The sequence below is a fragment of the Artemia franciscana genome, chromosome 13 (genome assembly GCF_032884065.1).
Source record: "Artemia franciscana chromosome 13, ASM3288406v1, whole genome shotgun sequence".
NCBI classification, from domain to species: Eukaryota; Metazoa; Arthropoda; class Branchiopoda; order Anostraca; family Artemiidae; genus Artemia; species Artemia franciscana.
In genome coordinates, this window is record NC_088875.1 from 14,118,339 (window position 1) to 14,137,450 (window position 19,112).

The following is a 19,112-nucleotide window of genomic DNA, read 5'->3' on the forward strand; positions in this document are numbered from 1 at the left end:
TTATTCATTTCCAGGGTACAACCTACATATCAAAACTTGTACTTCACTAGGCTGAAGTGGTATCGCACTTTTGGTAAAGAAAGGGATTAGGAGTCGTATAAGGGATGGTCTTAATATATGGAGTGAAGGTAAGGTGGAAATTTTTTCAGTAGATATTGAACTCAATAACCAAAAAATACTTTTAATTAGTATGATATATAAGCCTCCTACCCCTTACTTGGATGAGTTTACTGATGGATTTAACGAGCTCCTTGATAAAGTCCCAAATGGTGTTTAGTCATATAGTAATGGGGGATTTTAATTTTAATTTATTGGATTTATCAAGTGAAAATGGTGATTTCTTAAATTTTATGATAGTAAATGATTCATATCCTCTCGTCAATATTCCATCAAGAATCAAAAGTGAATCTGGTTCGATTATTGACAATGTATTTGTTCGTTCAATTAATTTGAAGCGAAGTTTTTCCGATGTAATCATGTTTCCTGTGTCTGAACATCTTCCATTCTAAGCTAAAATTTGTTGTAGTGTTAAACGAGTCCAGAAGAAAAAACTAAAATTTCGACCGACAAAAAAGAAAATCTCTTAAAGTTTTCAGGGGAAGTGAGAGTAATAGACTGGAGTCAATTATCTGAAGAGAATGAATACCCTATTAAAGCTCTGGATTGTCTGATGGAAGTCATTTACCCTATTTATGAAAGGATGTGTCCAGTAAAAGTTTTGAAATCAAAGGAGCTTGCTCCCCGTAAACCATGGATAACAGGGGAGATAATTGACCAAATAGAATTAAGAAATCAGCTTTATGAGACTTATTTGGATTCCAAAAGTGATGAGTCTTTTATTTTATTTACATAGCAAAGAAATCTGTTGAATAAAGTGAGGAGAAAAGCAACATTATTCTGGAAATAAACTGGAAGAAAGTAAAGGTAATATGAAGAAAACGTGAAATATTTTAAATGAGATCATGAGTGTTAAGGGAAAAGAGACCACATCAAATATTAATTGAATGGGTGTAACCTTGATGATTCAACTGAAACTGTAAATAAGCTTGCTATTTTTTTTCAAATATCGGCTCCGAGGTGCAATCTAGTGGTAGCAACAAACATAATAAAATGAACTGCAATACTATTAATGACGTCCATGGTGAGACTTTAAATATGGAATTTCAGCCATGCACGAGTGAAGAAGTGCGTAAAGTTGTTCAGTTAATTAAATCTAATTCTGCCGGTGTTGATGGTCTCTGTCTAGTTTCTATCATTAATCCTTCTCTAAATAAGGGAAGTTTTCCGGTACAGTTTGAAGTGGCAACGGTCATTCCATTTTGCAAAGGTGGTCGAGAGTAAAATACAGAAAACTGTAGACCCATGTCAATTCTACCCATCTTTTCAAAAATACTGGAGAAAGCGGTACATAAACAGCTCTATAATTTACTTTAGGTGAATAGGCTTTTGAGTCAGACAGAGTTTGGGTTTCGTAAGGTTCATTCCACGACGCACGCCTTACAACACCTGGTTCAAAGTGTTAACTGTGCATTAAACTCAGGTAACGTACCTATGTCTATTTTCATTGACATTAAAAAAACGTTTGACACGGTTGACTACCAACTATTGCTCAATTGAATGAGAAGTTTTAAATAAATGAATTATGTCTAAGATGGTATGAGAGCTATCTCTACGGTAGGTCTCATGAAGTAGTTTTAAATGATGTAGTCTCACCGTCTATTCCTTTGAAGTGTGGTGTACCTCAGGGCTCTTTGCTGGGCCCTTTATTTTATCTAGTTTACGTGGAAAGGATAGGCTTTTATCTGCAGGATTTATGAATTACTTCTTTTGCGGATGACAATGCGCTAACAGTATTTGCGAAATCAGTCGATGATTTAATAGTAAAAGCTAATGATGCTCTCAAAAGATTAGAGGTGTTTACAAGTTTAAGTTTGCTGTGCGTGAATGTAAAGAAAACGTTTTTACTGACATTCTGTAGAGTGGGTGATTGTATTGATGTAAGTAGTAAAATCCTATTAGATGAAAAGCCTATTCTACAAGTTACATCACTGCGGTACCTTGGCTTCCATATTGATCCCAATCTTTTGTGGAAGCATCATAGCGACATTATTTCCGTCAAAATTGAACTTTGAGTTGGCATTCTCAGAAGACCGAAGTATATTCTGCCGGAATGTACTCTTCGCAATAATCTACCTGTATATATCATACGGATGTATAGTTTAGAGCAGCAATTTTTGTGTTAATTACAAGCGTGTGCAAATTCTACACAATAAAGCAGCAAGAATAATTGGGCAAGTACGCAAAAAATGTTAAAGTCATCAGTGCATGCTTTAAGTCTTTAAGGCTACTCAATGCTGGACAGATAAGGGACTATCAAGCGGCGATGTTAGTGCTATGTTGTGTTATGTGCATAATCTAGTCCCAAAATTTCTTAATGAGTTTCACTGTTTTAGAAGTTCTGTTCATGAGCATGATGCAAGAAGATGTGATAACTTGGTTGGGGACATTCAAATAGTGCAAGATCTTGTTTTACTTCTAAGTATCTTGGCCTTTCTGTATGGAATTCACTTGCTGTAAGCGTTAGGGAGTGTAAAGTACTCCCACAGTGTAAAAAAAGATTAAAAGAGTAAAGATTAAAAGATTAAAAGGGGAATTATTTTTTCTAGTTTTTGTCTAGTTTTTTATTTTTCATGAGGGATGGTTTGGACGAAAGTTGTTACCATGGGGGTGTTTGAGAGAAGGTGATTGTCTTTTTTCTTTTTTTGTTTTTCATTATTATTTTAATTAGGATAGGATGCTCCCAGGAACATCTATGTAGGTTTATTATTATTATTATTATTTATTTAGGATGCCTTTAGGAGTTTTTATGTTGTCAATCGCTACGCGTTGGCAAAATTTACAACTTTCCCTAGCGTAGTGATTTATATCTGTAATAGTTTATATTTTTGTTTATTATTTAAATAATAGTCAAAATGGAACCCAGAATGAATGGCATAAACAAAGATTTATCATTTTTTTAATTCAAGTTAGTCCACGTTCGTTCAAGAAGCAGCAAGGAGCTCAATATCGGGACCCTTGAGAGCTGGATAAGGGATTTATTAGCTTCTTATTTGCTTGAAAATGCAAAAAGAAAAAGTCTACACTGCAAGAGTACTTTAAAGTATAAGGATAATCGGTATCATCCCCCTCCCATCTCAGGCCGTCACTGTTCAAGCTCATCGACCTGCATGAAGTTATGTTCTAGGCACATTGGGTCCTAACGGATAAAGATCTATGCCATCCGAAGCCATTCCTAGGATTGGCGGCACCCGGAGAAAGATTAATTAATTAAAGATCCCCCTTCTGATTCAAATAGAAGCTAAAAAAAAAGCCAAATCGAAGTGAGAATTTGATCAAAGTGGGTACCCCCAGCCGCAGAGCCCTCCTTGCAGGAGCTGCGCCCGAGACAGATGACCCAGTTGTTCTCCCCCTCTTGAAATGCTCTGATGCCATTTCTGTCTTTTTGGCATTATTCGTATAATTTCTGTATATTACTTAAGATATGTCCTGAGCATAGTCTTTTGTTTCTAATTAGGAATGCTTTTGGTGTACATTGCTCGAAAATTCATTCGCAAAATCAAAATCGTGATTAGATTTGGTAATTAAAGGTGAAAAACTATTGCAGTAGCATCTTCTAAATTTTTCAGTTGTCTTTTTGAATGTGGATCAAATTGCTCTGAACATGTCTTTACTCTCTGTCATGATGTTGGTTCTCGTAAGTATTTTCTCTCTACACTCACTAGGTAGCCTATACCAGTTCATGTTTTTGTTACCCCAATCCAAAACCTGTTAATTAGTTTTCTGCTAGACTAATTAGTTTTGAAGTATTGACCCATCAAAGCACTACAGAGATGGTGAAAAATTTGAACAGCACAAAAAGTTTCAAGATATTTATTGAGACTGATATAATAAGCAATACCCCACATAATCCATTTGGTAATTTTACAAAGTTATAAAACGTCTTCAAAAAAAAATTCAAAGAAAAGTAACGAGTCAAATTAATTTCTAAGCGAGCAGAAATAAATTCGCAAAATAACTTGAACTTAAAACTGATACAAATTAGAATTAATAGATAGAGGAAACGCAAAGGGAACAGAATAAAACTGATAATCGAAACAGATTAAAAGATAAGATGGATAAATAATCCTAAAAAATATAAGTAAAATAAATAAAAAAGGTCATAAGAAGTGGCACCTTTTTACACAAGCCTTCTTCCCATAAAACCTTAAAGATCAGAGCGTCATTTGACTGTAATACTTAATCGATTTTTTGTACTTATCTAAGGCCAATCAATCAGAGACCTCCAGCCTTAGCTATACAGAAAACACTTTATTGGGATTTAGCTTTATTCAGTTTTTCATAATTTCTCACCAAAATTAGTACACTAATGTCATGGAAGTCAAGGACTTAATTTTTAGCGACAGGCAAAGTTATTTGCTGCTTAGTCCCTTTTTATATATTTATTTGAGAGTACAACTAAAAGAAAGTAGTACTTTTGTAATATTTTTTTTTTTTAATAAAGAGCGTAATTTGTTGTAAGAAACATTCGATAGCACATCATTCGTATATAGAACGGTCTTGAAAACAATGAACTTTATGCCATAAAACTACTTTTTATCAGCTTTGAATTTAACACAAATTCGAATTTCCAAATTCTTGGATCGCATAAAGGGGATTCATGTACAAAAAGGGATATTGATAGTAATAATAATAATCAAAAACATAAACAAAGCCGGGAGGCATGACAAATTTGAACTGGTAAAGTATGTTAAATTATGTTAGAATAATCGAACTAGTGCTTGCTGAGTAAATAGCGAAATAATACCAATATTCGTGTACAAAAACGGATTTTGATGATAATAATAATAATCAAAAACATAAACAAAGCCGGGAGGCATGACAAATTTGAACTGGTAAAGTATGTTAAATTATGTTAGAATAATCGAACTAGTGCTTGCTGAGTAAATAGCGAAATAATACCAATATTTTTATGGCATTTGGTATTAACCAAGTGACATAGCGATCGCAAATTCTGTCGGTCTGTCGGTCTGTCGGTCTGTCCCGGTTTTGCTACTTTAGGCACTTCCAGGAAAGCTAAGAACAAAAAATTTGTCAGGTGTATCAGGGACCGGACCAAATTAAATTAGAAATAGTATTTTTCTCGATTTGACCATCTGGGGGGAGTGGGGGCCGGTTAATTCAAAAAAAGGAAAAATGAAGTATTTTTAACTTACGAAGGGGTGATGAGATCTTAATGAAATTGGATGTTTGGAAGGATATCATGTCTAAGAGCTCTCACTTTAAATCTCGACCAGATCCAGTGTCATTGGGGGGAGTTGGAGGGGGAACCTAAAATCTTGGAAAACGCTTAGAGTGGAGGGATCGGGATGAAACTTGGTAGGAAAAATAAGCATAAGTCCTAGATACGTGATTGACATAACCGAAACAGATCCACTCCCTTTGGGGGGTGGTGGGTGGGAGGCTTAATTCTGAAAAATAAAAAATAGGCATTTTTAATTTACGAGTGAGTGATCGAATCTTAGTGAAATTTGATATTTGGAAGGATATTATGTCTCATAGCTCTTATTTCAAATCCTGACCGGATCCGGTGAAGGAAAAGTTGGGGTAGGGGACCTAAAATCTTGGAAAATGCTTAGAGTGGAGGGATCGGGATGAAACTTGGTGGGAAAAATAAGCACAAATCCTAGATACGGGATTGACATAACCAAAGCGGATCTGCTCTCTTTGGGGGAGTTGGGGAGAGGGTTAATTCTATAAAATTAAAAAAATGAAGTATTTTTAACTTACGAAAGAGTCATCGTATCTTAATGAAATTTCATATTTAAAAGGACCTCGAAACTGAGACCTCTCATTTTAAATCCCGACCGGATCTAGTGTCATTTGGGGGAGGGGGTGGAAATCTTGGAAAGCGCTTAAAGCGGAGAGATCAGGATGAAACTTGGTGGAAAGAGTAAGCACAAGTTCAAGATAGGTGACTGACATAACTGGATCGGATCCGATCTCTTTGGTGGAGTTGAGGGGGGGGGGAGCAATTTGGGAAAATTTGAAAAAATGAGGTATTTGTAACTTAAGAACGGGTGATCCGATCTTAATGAAATTTGATATCTAGAAGGATATTTTGCTTTACAACTCCAATTTTAAATCCTGACGAGTTCCGGTGACATCGAAGGGAGTTGAAGGGGGAGATCAGAATTCTTGGAAAACGTGAAAATCGAGGTATCTTACGAATGGGTGATCGGATCTTAATGAAACTTGATGTATAGAAGAATCTCAGATGCTCCATTTTCAATTCGAATCGGATCCGAGGACATAGAAGGTTGGAGGGGGGAGACAGAAATCTTGGAAACCGGAAATCTTGGAAACTGCTTAGAGTGGAGAGATTGGGATCAAACTTGATGGGAAGAATAAGCACAAGTTATAGATACGAGATTGACATAATTCGTACGGATCCGTTCTCTTTGGGGGAGCTGAGGGTTGTTAATTTGGAAAAATTAGAAAAATCGAGGTATTTTTAACTTAAGAACGGGTGACCGGATCTTAATGAAGTTTGATATTTAGATGGAACTCGTGTCTCAGAGCTCTAATTTCAAATCCCGACTAGATCTGTTGAGATTGGGGGGAGTTGGATGGCGAAACCAGGAATCTTGCAAAACGCTTATAAATGTCGTAGATACGTGATTGACGTAACCGGGCTAGATCCGCTCTCTTTGGGGGAGTTAGGTGGTGGGGTTCAGCGCTTTGGCGAGTATGGTGCTTCTGGACGCTAGGACGATGAAAATTGGTAGGCGATAAAAATCCTGAATTGTCACACTTAGTTATAGGCTAAATTGACGTTTTTGGCCTATATCTCAGAAACGCCCCAGCGGCAAACCTGCGCCCTACGATATTCGTTTTCAGCATGGTCAACTACCCTAGGATCAGTCCTCAGCCTTTTTGTACCCTCAGGCATAGGTGGGTGCACGATACAGAATCTGGCAACCTGGCTATAATGTTCATTTGTAGATTATAAATAATTAGACATTATAACAATTATAAACGATTTTTCAATAGACTCATTTTGACACTATATTCAATTTGCCAAATAAAAATAACATTCAGTCAACAAAGGTGATTTTTTTTTAATTTTTGATTATTTATTAAATAAAAAAATTAGTTTTTTTAACTGAAAGTAAGGAGCGACATTAAAACTTAAAACGAACAGAAATTACTCCGTGTATGAAAGGGGCTGTTCCCTTCTCAACGTCCCGCTCCATACGCTAAAGTTTGACTCTTTCTCTCAATTCTACTTTATTAAACAGTAAAAAACTTTAGCGTAAAGAGCGGGGCGTTGAGAAGGGAACAGCCCCTTTCATATACGGAGTAATTTCTGTTCGTTTTAAGTTTTAATGTTGCTCCTTACTTTCAGTTAAAAAAAACTAGTTTTTTTTATTTAATTTCTGAACGTTTTTGAATTAATGCATGTTTGATTTTGGCTCTCCGCACATAAATTATTAAAGTGAAATTTGCATATTAATTCTTTTTTTTTTGGCTAAATGTCTTTCTCTTAGTTTTGATCTGATGATTTTGAGAAATAAGGGGCGGGGAAGGAGGCCTAGTTTTCCTCCAATTTTTCAGTTACTTAAAAAGGCAACTAGAACTTTTTAATTTTTAACGAACGTTTTTATTAGTAACTTAAGAATTAACTTACGTAACAAACTTCTATATTCTTACAATTTTATTATGTATATGAGGGGGTTTGTCCCCTCGTTAATACCTCGCTCTTTACACTAAAGCTTAAGTTTTGTCCCAATTCCTTAAAAATGACCCCTGAATCAGAAAAGCCGTAGAATAAATTATTAAAATTACTAAGGATACTTTAGCATAAAGAGCGAGGTATTTAGGAGGAGAAGAACCTCTTATATGCGTAATGATCTCTTTTCGTTTTAGGTTTTAATGCTACTCCTTACTTTCAATTGAAAAAAACTTTTTCATGTTTATTTTTTCATTTTTGTTTAGTAATGCTAGAACATCCTGCGCCCTTTTCATTGAATTTCTCTTCCCCCATGACATATTCCTCCATGAAAATATCCTCCCACATAGCCCCCTACCCTTAACCCCCCCCAAACCCAAAAGAATCCCCCTGAAAACGTCCGTACACTTCCCAATAACCATTACAGTATGTAAACAATGGCCAAAGTTTGTAATTTGCAGCCCCTCCCCCAGGGACTTTGGGGGAGTAAGTCATCCCCAAAGACATAGTTATTATGGTTTTTGACTATTCTGAACAAAATGGCTATCTCAAAATTTTGATCCGTTGACTTTGGGAAAAAAATGAGCGTGGGAGGGGGCCTAGGTGCCCTTCGATTTTTGGTCACTTAAAAAGAGCACTAGAACTTTTCATTTCCGTTAGAATGAGCCCTCTTGCTACATTCTAGGACCACTTGGTCGATACGATGACCCCTGGGAAAAAAGATCATAAGATTCTATGGGTTTTAGGGGGCATTTCCCCCTATTTTCCAAAATAAGGCAAATTTTCTCAGGCTCGTAACTTTTGATGACAAAGACTAAATTTGATGTAACTTATATATTTAAAATCAGCATGAAAATCCAATTCTTTTGATGTATCTTTTAGTATCAAAATTCCGTTTTTTAGAGTTTCGTTTACTATTGAGCCGGGTCGCTCCTTACTACAGTTCGTTACCAAGAACTGTTTTAACAGAGGTCAAAGTTTGTAACTTGCAGCCCCTCCCACGAGGACTGCGGGGGAGTAAGTCGTCCCTTAAGACATAGTTATTAGGTTTTTCGACTATGGTGAATAAAATGGCTATCTTAGAATTTTGATCAGGTGACTTTTTGGGGGAAAATGAGCGTGGGAAGGGGCCTAGGTGCCCTCCAATTTTTTGGTCAGTTGAAAAGGGCACTAGAACTTGTCGTTTCCGTTATAATGAGCCCTCTTGCGATATTCTAGGACCACTCAGTCGATACGATCACCCCTGGGAAAAAAAACAAAAAAACAAACAAAAAACAAATAAACACGAATCCGTGATCTGTCTTCTGGCAAAAAATGCGAAATTCCACATTCTTGTAGATAGGCACTTGAAACTTCTACAGTATGGTTCTCTGATACGCTGAATCTGATGGTGTGATTTTCGTTAAGATTATATGATTTTTAGGGGGTGTTTCCCTCTATTTTCTAAGATAAGGCAAATTTTCCCAGGCTCGTAACTTTCGATGGGTATAATTGATCTTGATGAAACTTATATATTTAAAAATCAGATTCTTTTAATGTAACTATTGGTATCATAATTCCATTTTTTAGAGTTTTGGTTACTATTGAGCCGGGTCGCTCCTTACTACAGTTCTTTACCACGAACTGTTTGATTTTTTGTTACTAACTGGCTTACATTTCTGCTCAGTAAGGTTGAGCTGCAGCTAGAATGACCAAAATGTAATGAGCTACAAGCAAAACTCATTAGATAGTAATATTTAATATTTCAGGTCATTTTTAAGGGTCAATCACCCTTCGGAGGTAGCTATTCCCAGTTGTAATCGTATTCAGCGGGTTTAATATGACCATAAACTGCTTTCAGATTGCGTGAAACAGATGTGTCATGGAGATGTCACATTCTTAGGTCTTGGCACCTGGACTAGTATTAAATTCATTGTAAAAGTTGTTGTTCGCCCTATAAAGGATAAGGAACTTCGACATCAAAATTCTAATATTGACAACAGTTTATTTAATCAACACTAAAATAATCCCATTAAAACTAAAATAATCCCAACACTCTTAGAAATACCAATCTAGTTTAAAAAACCCCTTCAGGAGAGAAATGGGTCTGTAAAAGAACCAAAAAACCCTTTTTTTGCTGATTGCCTTGAAATATACATCTGTGTTTCTCTTTCTGGCTCTAAAACAGGCCTAAAAAAGGGCAATTAAGGTGCCGAAAACTTGTTTTGCATGTCAGTTCTCATGTAAGGGTGGTTATAAAGATTTGAGAGGGGACTCGTTTGATTGGAAATGGAAAGGCGATTTGGGGGCAACCAGCCCCATTTTCACGCCCTTTTTGCTACCCAGATCCCTATAAGTCCTACGATATTGAATCCAAATTTGAGATAGTTATTTTGTTTTGAAACTTTGTTAGATCTATTAGGTATGCCTCATAGGTCATCGTAAACCCTCCAGCCCCATGAGCAATGGCCCAAAACTATGTAAGTTGACTAGTATTCACTGACAAGGTCTCATAGATAAGGTCTTAGGAATCATTCGTTAGACCAACACTTCAAATTTCATCCTGGGGGGGGGAAGAGTGAAAGGGGCTAAATATTTTTTTTATCTCTGATACATCAAAAAGTTTTACACTATAACATCATATGGGACCTATAACCTATACAGAGTTAATTAGCCAGGGTATCAAAAGAGAACTACGTGCAGTTAGATTATTAAAATCACTTGTTTGGAAGCATGTCCAGGACGGCTCTGAGTACCAACTTGAAACTTTTAGGGAACGTTAAGGGGAATGTTAACAAGTGAACGTTGAGCTGTGACTTGGGGGAGAAGGCATAGGAAAATCAAAAGAGACTATGTACATCCAGATTATCAAAATACAATATTTTTAACGTCTAGAGAATGGCCCAGAGGATAGAGTCAAGACTTTCAGGTAGTGTAGGAGAATGAAAGAGAAGAGGCAGGAGGACTTTAAATTTTGCGTTGGTGGAGGGGGCTAAATATGCTTTGCCTGAGGCTGTTCTTAATAGTTTTGGTACCATTAGATGCTATAAAACTTAGAATCTGTTCACATTTAAGCATCAAGGTAAGTCAAAAGAAGGTTCACGTTGCCAGATTATCAAAATAGTAGTCTATAAAGATGTTTACAAAAAAACAATACATTTTGAATATAATTTTTATCTCTTGATGTGAATATTATTAACGTTTTGGTTTGCAAAACGCACGGATCTAGATTTGTTACCTAGTTTCATTATATCTAAGCTTTTTTGAACTTTAGCTGAAGTATCAATCCTAATCTATATAGTAAAAAAAACGTCTCTTTAAAGATTAAATAAAAACAGGTTTTTGCAATTGAAAGTAAGGAGTAACATCGAAACTTAAAACGAACAGAAATTATTACGTATGTGAAGGGGATTACCCCTTCCTCAATACCTCACTCTTTACGCTAAAGTTATTTATAACTTTTAAAAAAGCTTGTTGCTCTTATTAAACGGCCCTTGTGTTTAAGGAGCCATTCTTAAATAATTGAAACAGAAGTCAAAATTTAGCATGAAGAGCGATGTATTGATCAGGGGGCAACCCACATCGTGTGCATAATAATTTCTGTTCGTTTTAAGTTTTGATGTTGATCATTTTTTAATAAGGCCGGAAATCTGGCACACCCTCCATGAAAAATTCCTTCCCCACGGAAAATCCCTCCAAAGAAAGTAATTTTCATGTAAAATATCCCCTTTCATCCCACTAGAAAAATTCTCCCCAGACAATTTTATTATAGCTGAATATTCCCCCTAGATAGTACAACAAATAAAATAAATTTCTTACCGGAATTCTGGCAAACTCCCCCAGCGTAGAATTTCACCTGGAAATTTCATCTCCTGGAAACTTCCCTCCTCATAGAAATTTCCCTCAGTAGAAAATTCACCCCCACAATGAAATGTTTGTACCCGCGGGAAATTTTGTATCCCAGGAAAATTCACCCCCGGAAAATATCGGTATACTTCCTAATAAAAAAAACTATTCATTACCAAAGGGAAAATCTTAGTACTTACATACCTTTTCCCAAGGGCTAAGAGGGGTTATGTTATCTCCAAAGGCATAGTTATTACAATTTTTGACTATGTTGAACAAAATGACTATTTCAAAATTTTGACCGGACGACCCTGAGGAAAAAGGGGATGGGAGGGGGATAATTACCCTCCAATATTTTCACTTTACAAAACACTTCTGGGGAAAAAAACAGACAAACACGCATCTGTGATCTTCCTTCTGGCAAAAAACACAAAACTCCACATTTTTGCAGACGGGAGCCTGAAACTTCTACAACAGGGTTGTAAGATATGCTGCATCTGATTGTATAACTTTCATTAATACTTTTTGACTTTTAGGGTGTGTTTCCCCCTTTTTCAAAAATCAGACAAATTTTCCCAGGCTCATAGCTTTTGATGATTAATTTTAAACCTAATTGATCTCACATGTGTGAAATCAGCAAAATAAGGAAATTCTTTTGATATATCTATTGATATCAGACATTTTTTAGAGTTTCGGTTACTATTGAGCGGCATCGCTCCTTACTTACAGTTCATTATCACGAACTGTTTGATAGCTTTTGTCCTATAGAGGAGCAGTGGGATTGATCTCAACTTAATTTTACAGGACCAAAGAGTTTGAAATTAGCTACAGTCAGGGACGAATCTCCAGCATTTTTGTTGGGGGAGGGAAAGAGGGGTCTATATCTGGATAGTCAAAGAGCATGGGATATATAATTTTTTTCTCCACATTACTGGGAGGCAACTGCCCCCTTGCCAGGAAATGAGCAGCATTAAGCATAAAACGGGCAGAAATAAAGTCGTATAACAAGTCAAACTTAACACTAACAGCAATCAAAATGGACAATTAAGTTGAAATTTAAATAGAAACAAATTACCATAAATAAAAGAAAGTCTACCCCTCCCCCTACCACCAAATTCTCTAAAGACTATCTTATCATTTGCTCTTTATTGCACCAGAAATGAATCTTTCTTGAAAATCTGAAAAAATGAATCTTTCTTGAAAATGAAACTGAAAATTTCTTCACCATTTATTTTACCTGCTTAGTCGTTTCGGCATCCAAACGCCTAAAATCAAACAGTTCGTGGCAACGAACGACTTGATTTTAAGGACGAACGACTTGATTACGTATGGAGCGACCCGGCTCAATAGTAACCGAAACTCTAAAAAATGGAATTTTGGTACCAATAGTTACATCAAAAGAAATGCATTTTTATGCTCATTCTAAATATAGTTTCATCGAGTTTAGTAACCCATCAAAAATTTACAAGCCTGAGAAAATTTGCCTTATTTTAGAAAATAGCGGGAAATACCCTCTAAAAGTCATAGAATCTGAACAAAAGTCACACCATCAGATTCAGCATATCAGAGGACACCACTGTAGAAGTTTCAAGATCCTATCTACAAAAGTGTGGAATTTTGTATTTTTGCCAGAAGACAGTTCACGGATGCGTGTTTATTTGATGTTTTTTTTTCCAGGGGTGATTGCATCGACCCAGTGATCCTGGAATATTGCGAAAGGTGTCATTCTAGCGGAAATTAAAATTTCTAGTTCCCTTTTTAAGTGACCAAAAAACTGGACGGCACCAAGGCCCCCTCCCACGCTCATTTTTTCCCAAAGTCACCGGATCAAAATTTTGAGGTATTCTTTTTGTTCAGCATAGTCAAAAAACTAATAATTATATCTTTCGAGGCGACTAAATCCCCCAAAGTCCTCGGGGGAGGGGCTGCAAGTTGCAAACTTTGACCATTGTTTACATATAGTAATGGTTATTTGGAAGTGTATAGACGTTTTCAGGGGGACTATTTCACATTAATGGGGGGGGTTAGAAGATTGGCTTACGTGGGAGGGTCTTTCCATGTTGGAATTTATCACAAGGGAAGAAAATTTCCATGAAGGGGCTGTAGGATTGTCTAGTATTATTTAAAAGAACAATGGCAAAATAAATAAATAAAAGTTTTTTTCATCAAGAAGTAAGGAGCAGCATTAAAACCCAAAACAAACAGAAATAGTTACGTATATAAGGGGGTTCGTCTCCTCCACAATACTTCATTCTTTACGCTAAAGTATTTTTAGTAATTTCAACTATTAATTCTACGGCCTCTGTGATTCAAGGGTCATTCTTAAGGAATTGGGACAGACATTAGGCTTTAGTGTAAAGAGCGAGGTATTGACGAGGGGGTGAACCCCCTTGTATAAATAATAACAATATACAAATATAGAAGTACACAAGCTGTTGGGGTGGCGCTTCGCGCCACCCCAACACCTAGTTGGTGGGGGCGCTTCGCGCCCCCCCCCCAAGCCCCCCCGCGCGCGTAAGTCGTTACGCGCCATATTAGTTACGCGCCATTGTAGTTGTGTCCCTATGTCCCACCTGTGAATATAGATATATATATATATATATATATATATATATATATATATATATATATATATATATACATATATATATATATATATATATATATATATATGTTTTTAACTACGTAAAACTTGCGAATATACAACATTCTTTGCTGTCCCATTGTCTGTGCATATAAATAGATTGTCAGGTTTACCGACTCTTGAACATGCAACATATAATGGTCCATGGGAAAACAATCCGTATTCAGATCTATACCTCATGATTCTAATGATTGCCCTTGAGCTTTGTTGATGGTGATTGCTAATCGACCATTCCCTGAGTCGCCATCGTCATTTATATATCCCCCTGTGCACCCTGGCGTCCCCTTTGTAGTTATGTCCCTGTGTCCCGGGCGTCATTTATATTCCTTGTGTCCCGGTGTCCCGGTCGTCATTTATATTCCCTGTGTCCCGGTCGGCATTTGTATCCCGGTGTCCCGGTCTGTATATACATTCGTTTTTTAGTTTTGTTTTTCTCCTTTATTTTTTTCCTTTTTTCTTTTTTTTCTTTTTTAGTTTATTTAGATTTTTAGATTTTTTAGTTTTTTTATTAGTATTTAGTTTTTTTGTAGTTTTTACCATTTTTTTAGTTTTTTTAGTTTTTTTTTTTTTTACTTATGTCCTGGTCGTCATTTATACTCCCTGTGTCCCGGTCGTCATTTGTGTCTCGGTGCTTTGTTGATTGCTAATTTATATTATATTTATATTTATATTTTTTATATTTATTAATATTTTTTTAGTTTTCTTTTTCTCTTATTTTTCAGTTTTTTCCTTTTTTTTTAGTTTTTTCTTTTTTAGTTTTTAGTTTTTTTTGTTTTTACCTTTTTTTAGTTTTTTTAGTTTTTTTAGTTTTTTAGCTTTTTTAGTTTTTTTATTAGTTTTTAGTTTTTTTTTAGTTTTTGCCTTTTTTTTAGTTTTTTCAGTTTTTTTTAGTTTTTAGTTTTTTACCTTTTTTTAGTTTTTTTTAGTTTTTTAGCTTTTTTATTTTTTTTTCTTTTTAGTTTTTTTTTGTAGTTTTTACCTTTTTTAGTTTTTTTTCTTCTTTTGTATTAGTGTGAAATAATTCAGACGTCATATGTGGACAAACACGACGTCACTCGACAGACAGACAGACAGACATAACCCACAAACAACTTATTTTTATATATATTTATTCATATTTTTTTAGTTTTCTTTTTCTTTTTTATTTTTCAGTTTTTTCCTTTTTTTTAGTTTTTTTCTTTTTTAGTTTTTAGTTTTTTTTAGTTTTTTTCCTTTTTTTAGTTTTTTTTAGTTTTTTTAGTTTTTTAGCTTTTTTAGTTTTTTTATTAGTTTTTATTTTTTTTGTAGTTTTTGCCTTTTTTTATTTTTTTCAGTTTTTTTTTAGTTATTAGATTTTTACCTTTTTTAGTTTTTTTTTAGTTTTTTAGCTTTTTTAGTTTTTTTTTCTTTTTAGTTTTTTTTTGTAGTTTTTACCTTTTTTAGTTTTTTTCTTCTTTTGTATTAGTGTGAAATAATTCAGACGTCATATGCGGACAAACATGACGTCACCTGATCCACACACAGATCCACACACAGACAACTTATTTTTATATATATAGATAGATATATATATATATATATATATATATATATATATATATATATATATATATATATATATATATATATATATATATATATATATATATATATATATATATATATATATATATATATATATATATATATATATATATATATGTTTTTAACTACGTAAAACTTGCGAATATACAACATTCTTTGCTGTCCCATTGTCTGTGCATATAAATAGATTGTCAGGTTTACCGACTCTTGAACATGCAACATATAATGGTCCATGGGAAAACAATCCGTATTCAGATCTATACCTCATGATTCTAATGATTGCCCTTGAGCTTTGTTGATGGTGATTGCTAATCGACCATTCCCTGAGTCGCCATCGTCATTTATATATCCCCCTGTGCACCCCGGCGTCCCCTTTGTAGTTATGTCCCTGTGTCCCGGTCGTCATTTATATTCCCTGTGTCCCGGTCGTCATTTGTATCCCGGTGTCCCGGTCTGTATATACATTCGTTTTTTAGTTTTGTTTTTCTCCTTTATTTTTTTCCTTTTTTCTTTTTTTTTCTTTTTTAGTTTATTTAGATTTTTAGATTTTTTAGTTTTTTTATTAGTTTTTAGTTTTTTTGTAGTTTTTACCATTTTTTTAGTTTTTTTAGTTTTTTTTTTTTACTTATGTCCTGGTCGTCATTTATACTCCCTGTGTCCCGGTCGTCATTTGTGTCTCGGTGCTTTGTTGATTGCTAATTTATATTATATTTATATTTATATTTTTTATATTTATTAATATTTTTTTAGTTTTCTTTTTCTCTTATTTTTCAGTTTTTTCCTTTTTTTTAGTTTTTTCTTTTTTAGTTTTTAGTTTTTTTTTGTTTTTTACCTTTTTTTAGTTTTTTTAGTTTTTTTAGTTTTTTAGCTTTTTTAGTTTTTTTATTAGTTTTTAGTTTTTTTTTAGTTTTTGCCTTTTTTTAGTTTTTTCAGTTTTTTTTAGTTTTTAGTTTTTTACCTTTTTTTAGTTTTTTTTAGTTTTTTAGCTTTTTTATTTTTTTTCTTTTAGTTTTTTTTGTAGTTTTTACCTTTTTTAGTTTTTTTTTTCTTCTTTTGTATTAGTGTGAAATAATTCAGACGTCATATGCGGACAAACACGACGTCACTCGACAGACAGACAGACAGACATAACCCACAAACAACTTATTTTTATATATATTTATTCATATTTTTTTAGTTTTCTTTTTCTCTTTTATTTTTCAGTTTTTTCCTTTTTTTTAGTTTTTTTCTTTTTTAGTTTTTAGTTTTTTTTAGTTTTTTACCTTTTTTTAGTTTTTTTTAGTTTTTTTAGTTTTTTAGCTTTTTTAGTTTTTTTATTAGTTTTTATTTTTTTTGTAGTTTTTGCCTTTTTTTATTTTTTTCAGTTTTTTTTTAGTTATTAGATTTTTACCTTTTTTTAGTTTTTTTTAGTTTTTTAGCTTTTTTAGTTTTTTTTTCTTTTTAGTTTTTTTGTAGTTTTTACCTTTTTTAGTTTTTTTCTTCTTTTGTATTAGTGTGAAATAATTCAGACGTCATATGCGGACAAACATGACGTCACCTGATCCACACACAGATCCACACACAGACAACTTATTTTTACATATATAGATTACTTAAGTTAATTCGTAAGTTATTTATATTTATTACTAATAAAAACGTTGATAAAAAAATAGAAGTTCTAGTTGCCCTTTTAAGCAACCAATAATTGGAGTCCGACCAGGCGTCCTCTCCCACCCCTTTTTTTTGTCAAAATCGTCCGATCAAAACTATGAGAAAGCCATTTAGCCAAATAAAAACTATATGCAAATTTTGTTTTAATTATTCATTTGCGGTGAGCTAAAATCAAAACATACATTAATTAAAAAATATCCAGAAATTAAATAGAAAACAACTTTTTCAACTGACAGGACCGGCATTAAAACTTAAAACGACCAGAAATTATTCTGTATATGAAAGGGGTTGTTCCCTCGTTGACGTCTCGCTCTTTACGCTAAATTTTCTTAGTTTTTTAAAAATTGGAGCTGTGAGAAAGAGTCAAACTTTAGCGTAAAGAGCGAGGCGTTGAGGAGGGGGCAACACCTTTTACATACGGAATAATTTCTGTTCCTTTATGTTTTAATGTCGCTCCTTGCTTTCAGTTCAAAATTATTTTTTTTTATTTAGTAGACCTTAGAAGGCAGATCAGGCCTTGATTATCCGTGGGCGTTTTGGTCACTGAGCCATACTAAATGCTTTTTCCTACTTACCTTCGAAAATTTGTTGTTTTTTTCTACTTTTTCCAGGGTTAAAAATGCTTATAAGCACTTTGGGTCTTTATACAGACGATTTGTGGATAGATTAAATTTAGATAAGACTTATAAATCAACTTCTCTGGGAGTATGAACGGCAATTAGAGTGAACCATTATGCTCTTTTAATGCTTTTCAATTTCCACAGGTGCTACAAGCAGATATAATAAACTGCCAGAAGAAAAAGCAGTTCAAAGACAAGCCAGCTAATGACAGCGAAATAACTAAAGTGTTCGACTATGCTTATCAACTTAGTAGCAGAATTAAAACCAACAGTAGTGACATAATAGTGGCTACCTCTGAAAATGCCCCTGCATCAGTGATGAATATGCCAAAAATAACTACAAACATTAGCAAAGACAAAATAGCGGTTGAATCTGAAAACGCCACTGCATCGATGATAGGAATGCCAAAAATGGCCGGAAACAATAGCGATGAAAAAATAATAACTAAATCGGATAATATCAGTACAAATGAAACGGAGATGGTAAACCCAATAAAAAACAGCAATAAAACTGCATATATAACGAAAGTTGAGTTGGAAAACGATACTTCCGTTGATTTTGAAAAATCAAGCTTTATTGATGACTCTATTCCTGTACTTCGTAGCTATGAGGAAGTTTTGCAAGAGCTATACAACTTAACAGAAGGGTCTGGCATTACCATGGAAGATGTTGTGGAGGATGTGACCCTATCAGTTGATGAAAATGAATATATATATAATTCCACTAGTAAAGATAAGCTCAATTGAGTTTAAGGTTGAATCGTTTAAAAGCTCTAAATTAATTATTCCAAAAAGGTTTTGTGACATCAGCTGAAAAATTTTTATTATTGTAAATAAAAATTTAGCTTATGTGATGATTTTCAATTAATGTCATAGACGAGTAGTGAGTAAATAGGCAGAGTGGATATGCTGTAGGCTGCTATAGAAACGCACAGAAGTTAAAATAGTCTTTTCAAATAGTTTAAGGTAATGACAAGCAAGTAAAATACGAACCTTTACAGGAGAAACCTGAAAAGCCATA

The 19,112-nt window shown here is 34.2% G+C and overlaps 1 protein-coding gene across 1 annotated transcript; it reads left to right on the forward strand.

The window, feature by feature from the left end:
• The first annotated feature begins 3,632 nt into the window (after positions 1 to 3,632).
• On the forward strand, positions 3,633 to 18,945 carry LOC136034559 (uncharacterized). The gene is made up of 2 exons (XM_065715799.1): positions 3,633 to 3,754; positions 18,236 to 18,945. The coding sequence occupies exons 1-2, from the start codon at positions 3,722 to 3,724 to the stop codon at positions 18,836 to 18,838; spliced, it is 636 nt and encodes a 211-aa protein (XP_065571871.1). The 5' UTR covers positions 3,633 to 3,721; the 3' UTR covers positions 18,839 to 18,945.
• The last annotated feature ends 167 nt before the right edge of the window (positions 18,946 to 19,112 follow it).

Bases quoted from the DNA above. Each gene is read 5' to 3' on its own strand.
- LOC136034559 (XM_065715799.1), top strand. From the start codon at position 3,722: ATGTCTTTACTCTCTGTCATGATGTTGGTTCTC. The intron at 3,755-18,235 runs GTAAGTATTTTC...CAATTTCCACAG, and splicing joins CTGTCATGATGTTGGTTCTC to GTGCTACAAGCAGATATAAT.